This window comes from Myzus persicae, unplaced genomic scaffold (genome assembly GCF_001856785.1).
Source record: "Myzus persicae strain clone G006 unplaced genomic scaffold, MPER_G0061.0, whole genome shotgun sequence".
Lineage (NCBI taxonomy): Eukaryota > Metazoa > Arthropoda > Insecta > Hemiptera > Aphididae > Myzus > Myzus persicae.
This window is the reverse complement of record NW_019104122.1, coordinates 451,163-463,988: the sequence shown is the minus strand read 5'-3', so window position 1 is coordinate 463,988 and position 12,826 is coordinate 451,163. Positions and strand designations below refer to the sequence as shown.

At 40.1% G+C, this 12,826-nt stretch overlaps 1 protein-coding gene across 1 annotated transcript in view; it reads right to left on the bottom strand.

The window, feature by feature from the left end:
• LOC111038957 (B-cell lymphoma/leukemia 11B-like) overlaps positions 1-12,826 on the bottom strand; it is a 30,583-nt gene that overhangs the window by 7,580 nt on the left and 10,177 nt on the right. Inside the window, exon 2 of the mRNA XM_022322225.1 lies at positions 6,673-7,218. Coding sequence (XP_022177917.1) covers positions 6,673-7,218 — 546 coding nt within the window. The remainder of the gene's footprint in view (positions 1-6,672; positions 7,219-12,826) is intronic.

The window sequence follows — 12,826 nt, the reverse complement described above, 5'->3', positions numbered from 1 at the left end:
TGCAATATTATAACTTATGAGCATCTGATATTTATATCTACGATGGGTAACTAATAATATACCATTGATTATATATACAATATATATTATTTATACTGCATGACAACGGAAATTAATTAGACGAAATCATTTCAAGAAAATGCAATAGTTATAAACTGTACAAAATATAATTATTAATTTTATAGGGCGAATACTGTTTCATGATCCTCTGCATTTTTCAGTGCATTCAACGTTGGTGTATCAAAGTGGAGTACCTACGTGGTCGAAAACATAATTGGGGTTTTCGCGAATACTTTAACCTAATAATTTTGTCTGAAATATTTATTTTATACTCGTCTTGAATATAATGTAAATCATTTTTATTTCGTCACCCTTAGGTCCTTGACGGACATAAATTTCGGAACTTTTCTTCTATACCCAACATCGCGCATTCAGATGTTCCTCCACTGACGACGACAACAATAACAATTAGAATAATTATTAACTTTCGACATTGTGTATTATTATACTTATGTATTAAAAATTAAATTTAAATATGTGTGAGCGTGAAAAAATGTTTGTTTTTTACCACACAAATAAGGCCATATCGACAGAATCAGTCCTCTGTAGATTCACACCAGAGCGAAACTGAAATATTTCCGATTATACAATGAACATCCATAGTCTGTTGTATATTGTATATATAAGATAAATATATATGTATAGATATATATATTTATATATTATGAGTGTATACAAAACAAATGCGTCAGAAACAAAAAGTCCTTACACCGCGCGATTGGCGACCGTATTAGATAAAACATTATAACAATATTAAAAAATATTATATAGTATGATAAATCCGGTTCTCGTTTGATGTGCCCGGGAAACAATATACGAGGCAAACCATATTTGTATAATATTACATAGGTATTACGGGAGAAAAAATTTTTTTTTTAACTATCTCCGGACAAAAGGAACGCTCGCAATGGATACGGCGAGTGTGGACAATACGCGTGCCCCGAAAATTATGTAAATCATATTTTGTCGTAGCGTTGACGTTTGGTGAAAAAAAAATGTATTAATAATAACCCCCAAGTGTATGAAACTAGCTTACCGGTATATTATTACAAGTTGTTATAATATATGGCTACGGTTCGTAGCGTATGACGACATAACATACAATATAATACATTATTAAATGTCGACGGCTTGGCGCACTACACATATTGTAATAATACTATAAGTCTGCACAGATGCAAGGTTAGGTATTCAGGAACGTCAATAAATCGATGCCCATTATAATCATCATTTATAACATAGATCTAGTGGAATCGAACATCATTTTTTTTTTAATATTAAAAAACATACGTAACCCGCATCGGGAAAAATGCGATATGTGACGATGTACTTGTGAAGTATGAAATGGAGATGAAATGTGAACTTGTAATGGGCAAGTGTATATGCGCGTGCACTAAGCCATCGATGTACACGATGCCTATTGCCTACGTATAAGTATACGCACCTACCCACGCACATAATTATTATAATCGAAACTCGTGCGAATTCAGAAATTAAAAAAAAAAACAAACTATTTCAAGCCCTCGGAGATTATTCGCACGAGCGTTTTTCGCCGACGAAAGTCACGTCCGGTCGCGTACCCGGCGGCGACGCACATAAAATAAAATATGCATAATACATATATACAACACGTGTCGTGGGTGTCTTTTATAGGTATACACATTATAAATATTACGTATTTATTATACACATATTGTGATGATGATGCGCCTGACGGACTGTGTGCATAATATAATAATATGGGTAAGGTTTGGCCGCATGTGTGTGTGTGTGTGTGTAATGTGTATGTTGTAGACGGACACAACTATAATATGTACACTGACCATGACTGCAGTTGTACATAGACCGCTGCTGCCGCACGCCGCCACGTCCGCCCACCGAAGAGATTATATTATTATTATTATTATTATACGGCGTGCAACGTTTACACTGTTATTACTTATTAGATTTTGGAGTCGTGTGACGACGTTAGATATAATAATATTACGATATAACGGCGTTTAGTATTGCTATTGTCACAGTCGAGCGTTTAATCACTTTGATATTTAAATTTATTTTCTTCTCTTCAAGTCGCGTCCGTATATACATATTTTATAATGTTATTATTATATCGTACTTTCCACGGTGTCGTGACCCGTCGTATACATAATATATAATATATATATACAGTGTAGAACCCAAAAAAACGACCCGGATAATGGATATCGCATTATATACATTACGATATTTCGTTATTATTGCCCGTGTCATTTTTATTTCTTAGTTTTCGGAGCGAGGACGAAAAGAAAATAATTACAAGACGACGCAATAACAATATTGTAATAATAATAATAATCGATATACGGGAAACGATCCGGGAAAACGCGTACACTATATTCCACAGGTCGACTGTAAACACGACCGCGGTCGTGGTAGGTACCTATATAAATATACGTACGTCGTCGTCGTCGTCGTCGTCAACATCGGGTTAGATGGTTATAATTTAGTATACGGCACCGCGTCCCTGACACGGTTTAGTGACCACACCGGCGGCGTAAAGGGAAAATGTGCAGTGCACTGAGTAAGTACGACGAACGATACGCAGTGACGAAACGATGAGCGCAACCGTGTTGTATGCCGCCGTCGCCACCTCGCGCGCATAGTCCTCATCGTCAGAGTCGCCGCCACGCCGTCCTTCGGGCGTCGTGACCCGCAGTGTCGTGGGAAGCCCGCGGGCCGTAACGACGTTTTCACATATTATATTATTATTATTTTAATACTTTATAATATCATATTGTACATATATATATATCTGTGTGTGTGTGTGCAGTGCACTGTCCGTTCGCCACTGCCGCCGTTTGACGGACGGACGCGAACGCGCAAAAAAAAAAAATCGTTTTTAATTTGAACGGATCGCCGGCGGACGACAGCGAGGGTCACCGCCGCAGTTATAACTACGTATTACACTATACATAATATGCAATGTGCGCGGGTACATATACATCACGATGATGAGTGTAACGCGTGGTGTTCGATTTCTATACGATATACTAATTGGCGATATATACGACGACGACGATCGTTTGTATACAATATAATAATAATAATAATAATAATATAATCCGCGCGGGCGGCGGCGTTTACGGTCCGATAAACACGACGGTGGCACTTGTGTATACATAATGTGGACGCGCAAAAAAAAATTGTGAATGACGTAACGGAGAAAGGGTGAAATATATTATGTCGTCGTTCCCGCGGGGGCCGGTGCGTAGCAATATAGTAGGTATATATATATATGTGTATGGCATAAAGTTTATTAACAGTTGTGCTCGGGAGTCCGAACTGGACAATGGGCATACGGCCGACTGTCAATCCGCAGCCGTGGCGATGGGGTTGCGAGCGTGTACAATATCGCGGGAGAGATTATCTTTGTGTGTCATATATTATATACAGTTTTAAGCGGAGAGTGTAGCGGCTCCGCGAAAGGGTTGATTTTGATTTTACCACCGACCGTCGATGACCTCCGTACCTATATATTAGGTACGACGTGCGCGCATTACGTTATAATGTACAAAAACATATATAGTCGTTTGGACAGTTAAAATGTACGACGATTGACGAGAGAGAACGAAAACGCAACGCACACAAAAACGAAATCGACCCGAGGCTAATATCTTACTGTCACTAATAGACAAATCGCGCTCGGACTTTCGTTTTCATATTATATTTTTATACTGCATAGTGCATGTACAGTATATACACAGTACACACTCTGCTATCCTCTTCGTCCACTGTAAGCGCGTGCCCATGCTGCTGCAGCCGTTCCTCATCGCTTGACCTCAAACCGTCCATCTCTCTCGACTTCGTATTATTCGTATTATTATTGTTTGTTTGTTTCTCCAGCAGTTATTAGAATATTTTATCGTTATAAATACGATTATAGTTGATAACATTTTCATCGCAGAAGCGGTATTTACCGTAGGCATGTACGACATCTTGAAAGGATCTGAATGGAATGCACGCCTTTGGCATAATATATTAATATACTACTATAGCATACACCTATGTACGTATACTCAACTGTATAATTATATAGAGTTACAAAAGTATAATATACGCATATAATTATATATTCGCTTACTCATATATTTTGATTTATTTCGTTGAAAAAAGTTTATCGTAATCTGCAGTCATCGTTATAGGACATATAGGTATTATATAAAAAAAGTAACATTTTCCTTCTCATCATGTTATATTACAGCTCGGGATGTCGTGTGACGTATAATTCGGGTACAGACTATATACACCCCGAAAGAGATGGCATTCGTTTCGGAAATGCACTAACGGTAGACATAGAAGTTCATTATTATATATCGCATAACTGTCGTCGACGTTTTACGCGGACGCGAGCGTTTGCACTGGTCGTATTATTTTATTTTTTTGTGTTTTTTAATTCGAAAGGATTTCGCGCTCCCCGTCGCGTGGCCAAATGCCGTTCGTGTCCGGCGGCTATTGACGATTATTCGGCCGTTAAAAATGTGCTCTGAGCGAATAATAAGTTTCCCATGGACATACGCGCTAGTAACATTATTATTATTATTATTATTATTATTGTGTGTGCCGCCCGGGACAGAACGGATGGCCGTGGACGGCGGCGGCCGGTTTTCCCGGTTGTCGCGCGGCGCGGATGCAATTAAAATTTGTCGCCGATCCAGAACGCGTCGATCCAGTGTGAAACGCGCCGCTAATAGGAAACAAGGTTGGATTTATTACTATTATTATTATTTACACCACCACTGCAAAGAGATAAAAAATATATAATATATAATATAATTGACCAGAATAATAACGACGATAATGATAATAATAACACGACATAATGGAAATCTCTGCGTGGAACCCCCAATGAACCGAGAAAAAAGGTCCTCTAACCGGGCTAATGACTCGCGTTGTCACCTGGAGAGCTTCACCGTCGTCGCAGTTTCTCTGTCTCCATCTCTGTAATAGTCGACGATTTTTTTCTTTCAATTTTTCTTTTTACTGTTTTCGCGGTCCGTTGCGCCTCGGTTGAGTTTCCACACGATACAACGTCGTCTCGTTTTTTCGGTCTTTTTTTTTACACGCGCCAAAAATTTAGGACCCACGCACGAAATCAAGGACCTTTAATTATAATTATTTCGCTCTGCCTCTCTCTCTCTCTCTCTCTCTCTCTCTCTCTCTCTATCTATCTTTCTCTGTACGGGCGGTTGCCCGTAACCTGCAATTATTAGGTGACGACCACGACTATACCGCCGAGGTACCGGTTTTGTTATGCATCGTGCCACTGTACCCATATTAAATAATATCATATCAAAGCTTATACACATATATATATTATATATAACAAAACCACGACAAATTGGCCGAAAATTAGCTCGAACAGCCGACGCCCGTCATCTGCGGTCGCTGCCGGATAATAATAATCATCGATAAATACCCTTTAGTACACGTGGTAAAAATATTAGTCGTTATTAGCTCACATCGTTGTTAAATTCACATTTCATCCCATTGGATTTGAAAAAAAAATTAGATTAATAGCAGATTTTACTGTGATAAGTGACTGATGTTATTGCGAACCTAAGTATACTATTATCGAGTACCTTACAACAAATATACCTACATTTTAATCGAATATGTAAACGTTTGAAATGTTTCGACACGAAACAAAAAGAATTTACTACTTGTATAATTTACCATATATTAAACTGTAAGAAAGGAAATTATTATGTTGAACGTATACTCAACACACATACAATATATATATATATCAGCATAAAACGTTTTTTTTTTATCACGACGAATGACTCGTGTGGACTGCAACTAATAAAGCAGCGAAGGACAATTATTTAAATTTTTGCAGTTCACTTGACCGAGCGAGCAGATAGTAATTTTGCTCCTGTCGCAATTACGTAGATATTTTAATATTACATTGTTGTTATTATTATTATAAACATTCGTCATTTCGTCGTGAATTTGATGAACAATTTTCCCGGGGTGTTGAAATACATTTCAAAACGAATCGCAGTCATTTCTGCAATCGGGAGCGCGCGATATAACGATAATATATCATTGTGTATAAAGTATGTTATATAGGTATCTATACACTGTAGTTTCATTTAACCATCACATAAATACGGAAAAATATAGAGGCCACCCTGACGATTTAGACGAAATTTCCAACCAGAAGCACACCCCTGCTGCACGTTGTCTCGGTACGTTGGTATCGTTGCGATATTTTTGGGCGGAAGGGAGTGGAACGAGATTATCTTTTTGTCATTATTTTTCTCGGAATATAATACACACGGAATATATATCCACGGTGTGCGAGATTTATAACATATTATTATTTTCTTACGCCAGCGGGCGTAAAACGAAATTCGACGACAACACAGTCCGACTACGAGTGAGGAGGAGGCAAGTGTATAACTTTTCAATTTCGTACGTTCGACGGAATTCGAAACCGATTGCGTAACTTTTTCAATCACTCACCCAAGGATGAAAAAAAATGTGATTATAAAGAATACACGATTGTATAAGCCTACGCCTTATATCTATGTAACAATAATTCAGAGAAAACAAATGAACGCAACATACCTGAGTTGGTGGTGTTGGATTCGGCGTCGACGCAGGACAACGCCGAACGGTTGGACTTTTTGTAGCCCAAGTCCTCAGACGACTCGGATCCCTGTTTAACCCGTCCACCTTTGGAGGTGGCGGCGGCAGTGGAGCTGGACTTTTCGTCCTCGGAACTCGCGTTACCGTCTTCACCACCGTTGTTCCGGTCGGACGTCCGCTTGGGCGTGCTGGACGGCGGTGGTCGTCTATGATGATGATTATGATGGTGGTGGTGTGTAGTCGGGTCGTCAGCACCCGCTGGTGACTGGGACCGGTGGTGTGACTTCGACTTAGCCACTGACAGACCGTTGTCGAGTGGCGGCTGTGGAGGCGGTGGTGGCCCGGCGCAGTCGTCGCCACTGCCACTATTGCAGTTGGCAGTCAGCGGGTCTTTGCTGCAACCGGTCATCTTGTGCTGTACGAACCGACATATGTCGGACAACAGGAACACTCTCTGACACTGACCGCACGTCAGCAGATCCACCTGATCGGTGCTGCCGGTGCTGTGTGTCGGGTCCGTATCCGCTGAAAATGAAAATTGAAAAATCCATGAAAATCGTTGTGTATGATATTGTAACCACGATTACAATATTATTATTATTATTAATTGGTTTTTTTCAAGTATACACCTACATGTTTTACCGAAATTCATATTTTATAATGTATTATTATAGCGCTATTACCCATTTTCTATACTACAGATGTTATATAATTATACGGCTCTCGCAAACAGCTAACACTACGATTTTGACAGACACTTGGTCCGATTAAATATTATGTACCTATCGATACTTAATCAAACGACGCGAAGTATTAAAACGACAATGCCAATCTCGGCTATTGTTATTATGGTTTGGTGATGTGTGCGCGCGCCGGACGTCGTCCATTTTGTGTTTGATCGGTGGTTTTAATGACGAAAATCAATAACCGTTCGATATATATCCCCCTCCTTCCCAATATACCACGGTTACTGTATCATGTACATACGTTTGGGTAATTTTTTTTTGTTTCGCGCCCCGCTGAAAAACACAATGTGAAATCGTCCATCAGTAGCAAGTACAATAATAATAATGGCAACGATGACGATGTCGATGTGTGGTCGCGGCGCAAATTAGTTTAGTTTCTGTTTGAGGGTTACAACTGCGGGCGGAGGGGGCGCCGCTGCCGTCGCCGTCGCATACAGAACGCTACTTATCGCGATGACGCGTCAGAGGTGATCACACACACCACACGTACAATACTTATGTTACCATCGCACACCATATATATTATACACGAATAATATAAGTGTGTTGTGAGTATAGTGAAACGAGACCGTTTCGGCATCGCGTATATGTGCCAAACGCTTATGTTCAAAAAAAATTAAATGTTAATCGTTAAAAATTGATCGACAAAAACGAATTTCTCAATATATTAAATCGCATTAAATTGTATAATAACATACTCACGAGAGGACGAGAGGTATTTAACCGTTTAATACAATAGGTGATTTATATTTTTATATTACATAATATAGAAGACGATTATTTGGAATAGATGAGAAAAGAGAAAAATGAACAATAATCGAACGAATTTTGATACCTTTCCACATAATAATATCACATCATGCGTATAATATTTATACGACACCGCTGGGATAATATACAACTGACCTTGGACGACAGTACGAAAATAAAATCGTATAATATATTAAACCTAATATTATAATGCAGGCGACGATGAGCGACGCTCTCCATAAATAGTTTCCGATAACCCGGAAATCCGCCATTTCTATTATATAATATATTGTTACGTGTGTACAATGTATTTGCGTCACGTTTAAAGAGCGGTTCTATTATACATTAAAACCTACTCCAGTGTCCGCATGACGATGTCCCTAATAGTTTTTAATCGCTTTGCTGGGGCCGAGAATATGATTGTTTATGCACTACGGGACGAGGGACGGTGGTGGCAGGGCCGTTTGTATATAATATAATACCCGGCAAAAGTGGCAAACGTGCGTTTGACGTGAAAATCTCGAATGGCCACATTGTACACATTATATATATGGCCCAAATATACGGTTTACACTACGATTTTCGTTATATTCTACGCCGATCGTATACATATCGCTGCTCCACACCACTCCACAGACCTACGTGTGTATGTATATACCATTCGCACACATACACACCCACAAACACACTGGTGAAGACCTTAAATGCGTCTAATGGACACTCGCCGTACACAATATATATATTATATGTGTATAGGCGAGCACACGGTGAAAAATCCCGTGGGGTAGTGTTTTTGTTTGCCCGAGGGGTGCGTCCGCCGCTCGGGCACCGCGGCGAAGGGTGCAGCAGCGCACGTATAGATGTATAGAAGACGGCCGCAAACATCTGCGCTCTATATACCTACGTTACAACAATATGCACCCGCTGTGAGTGAGTAGCCGCCGTAGCTGCGTCGTCGATGGTCATTGGTCAGATCGATTGGTCATCCGGTCAGTTTTGGTCAACGCCCCGGGCCCGCACACCCCCTCTTTTGAGGGATGTAGCCGCCCCGCCAACGCCGGGGCGGTGGTCAAACCCGCACGAGGCCTTTTCCACCGCTTCCGGATTATTGTGTGTACGTGGACGTATATATATATATAATATTATTATTATTATTATTTCATTTTATTTTTCACATATTTCCACCGTATTCCTGTTCCCTTTTGTGTTACATATTATTATCGTTCATCATATATACATATAAAAATTTAATATTTTATTTTAGGTCGTCTGTCACACGTCCCCGCAGCCGTTTGACTTTTCGAAAAATAAAAACCCGCATTGTCGGTTGCAAGACTCCCCGCCGGTGCCAGGAAATTACAGCTATCTGCTGCCCGTTTGTCGTTGTGCACAAACACACCAGCTACACCGCCATGCCCGACTACCCTGCCCCCCCCCCTTCAACAACAACCGACGCTCAGACGACGTCCGGATTCAAAAAAGCGAAATAAACAAGAACCGTGTACACTTCAAACGCAATCGTATACACACACATACATACAAATACACATTTATGTATATGCGCACTATACCGGACATGACCACCTTTTATTTTTTTTATCATCGTTATTATTTTTTTTTTTTACCAGAAAATATAATATAAATAAATAAACCCGCTCCGGTTATTACGACTTGAAAAAATGTCTCTATTGTTTTTTTTCTCTTGCCCCCGCGAGTACGTACATATGCGTTCGCCGCAATTATAACTGCCGCTATAAATTACATACGTGTATAAGTACCTATATATACCGTACGTACTAACATATTACTCGCGTGATTGATCGCCGTCCGACCAGCCGATCGATCGATCAATCATTCGGATCTCGGCGATCCCGGCGGCGTCAGCGCGTCGGTTACCGCATGACACAATCGTAATGCGCCGCGCGAGCGATGTGTATATCTACAACTGCAGCTAGAGTGTGTACACTTTGCAGAACAGATATTATACTTTCTCCTCTCGACCGTCGTTAAACTTACGTATAATAATATAATATAGTGTACACTCGAAAACAATTATTTTTCTCAATCAATGCCACAGCAACAATTATGATTTTTGGACTTATACTACGACCGTCGGATTATCCACACGTGGCTAGCCGCAGAACGAAATACCTAAATGTTTTGTGTTACAATCGCATATTTAAGCTGGTACCTGCTTATTTCTCCTACCCACCGTTTCTCGCAATTCTCATACACAATAACCAGAGTTACGTGCATTTGTGAAAATGAACAAATCGCTAAAAGTTGTGTATCTATACAGAATAATATACAAATACTATTTTTTGGTTGTATTATAGCAAATGGATTTGATTTTGTAAGCTTTGATTTTGCGACGTTAGACTGACGATGTAATTTTGTTAATTTTATTAGGTCACTATTTATTGTAATATTCATTTGTTATACGCCTATATAAAACAAAATCGTCAAATTGTAAAAACAGTAGCTACACCGTTAAAGGTGTACTATACAGTGTACGTGTATAATGTAGGAGGAGAGGATCCTAAGTATATAGATACAGGTTTTATATTATGCGTAGTCCTACAGTGTAGGACCTACACCCTCCGGAAAATAATAAGCACTGCACAAAGCAGACACACTCGAAACTCGCGCACACTTGGCCTATGACATACGACTGCAGTGCAGTGGCAATGGTTTACGGGTCAAATGTATATATGAAAAATATACCATACATAATACGTAGTCTAAATGGCTAATATATATAACAATAAATAAAGAGTAAAGGCGACGGTATTATATTATGATATACATATACAGAAGCGCTGCGGTGATCGTCGGCAGTATGTATATATATGGTGGGAAAACGTATTTAACAGTATAAGGGGCGAGAGAAATGATAATGACATGAAAGGAAGTGCTGCTCACTCTCTCCATACCTCTCTACGTGTGTTCTTGCATATAAATCTCGCCACCGCCGCAACCACGGTTACTGAGCGTGTCCGCGCCATCACTTCCTCGGCCGTCGTCCTCACACGTATATAATAATATAATAATATTACAGTATGGTATGTAGGGCGTAGGTAAAATGTAATAATATTTTATACATCGCGAGTAGTTCAGACTACGATGGCCGCGTACCGCTGCAATATACGGGACAATAAAATCTCTAGCCTACGATATATAATAATATGATATATTATAACGCCACGTTTGCACAGCTGTACCCGGCCAGTTGTCGCGCGCCCAGCAGCAGCCACGTACATAATATTATTATTATTATTATTATTATACACTTTGTGTGCCCCCTTTGGCGTTTTGATCTATCGGCCAAACTGTGTAAACCGCAGCAAATGCGCGCACACCAAACACACACGCACTGCACATAATATATATGTATACACGAACAGTGTGGGTGCCCCCTGGGCGACGACATCGCATAGGTAAAATCATATATATATATATATATATAAATATTATATATGTGTAGGTAAGTTTGTGTGTGCGCGCTCGCGTGTATTCTCTGGTATAAACGCGATTAGAACGACTCGCACGCACACACACTGCATGGCGGTGACCCGACAACAACAGCCTGAGGGACGGTTTTTATTGGTTAATTCGATTGGCGACGACCCCGCGGGACCAACGCCACAAATGCAGGACGACGACGACAAAAATACCAGAACGACCAAAAAAAAAAAAAACACTTCGTCAAACTTTTGGCCTCGGGAAACATTTTTTTCTTCTTCTCGCCTTTTATTTTATTTTTTTCCCACAGGACTTAATTGAAACGCGAACGAGAAACCACCGCCGCCGTTGCCACCACCTGCACCCCAGCACCGCACAGCACTCGCGGAAAAGCTCGGCTCGCGGATGTCCTCCGCTCGCGCGCCGCAATAAACAACTTAAAAGGACGCCCGACCGATGTAATTGCCGGAATTTTACGACCCTCGCCTGGTTGGCATCGTGCCGAAGCTCGTACACCGAGATTAATAATAATTTTCCGCGAGGGAAGCGCGCGAGGTTTCTATTAAAAAGGACGACTTTTCGATTTTCTACCAGAAACTATAATATATATAAATATAATACCGTCCCCCGCAAACCCCTTAAACGTGGACGTTATCGGGTATCGTCGTCGTGAGCCCGCCGCACAAATTGGACCGATATTTCTATTTATTATTTGTACGCGAATTAATGGACTTTTGAGGATTACAATCGACAGCCGCATTCGCCCTTCCGATTTATATGTACGTACTATGTATATATATATATATATCTGTATAATATGTATTTATCATATTTCTCTCTTTCTCTCTCTCTCTAAATGTATATAATAATTTCGATCGTCCGCGAACAATATATACGTCTGAGTATATGCGACGACATTTTGCAGTAGGGGTAGAAAACACAATTTTCTAAATGGTAATTTGCTACGGCGCGATAACCGTGTGTACCACACACATACAATAATGAAATGTGTAAGTATAGGATATTATACGCGTACGAGCGGTGACACGATATCGCCCGACCACTATGATATAATAAATATAATAACAATACTATAATATGCGAATAGATTTGAGAATTTGCTCGGAAATAATGCAATGTAGATAATAATATAAGTTCGTCGCCATCAGGCATTA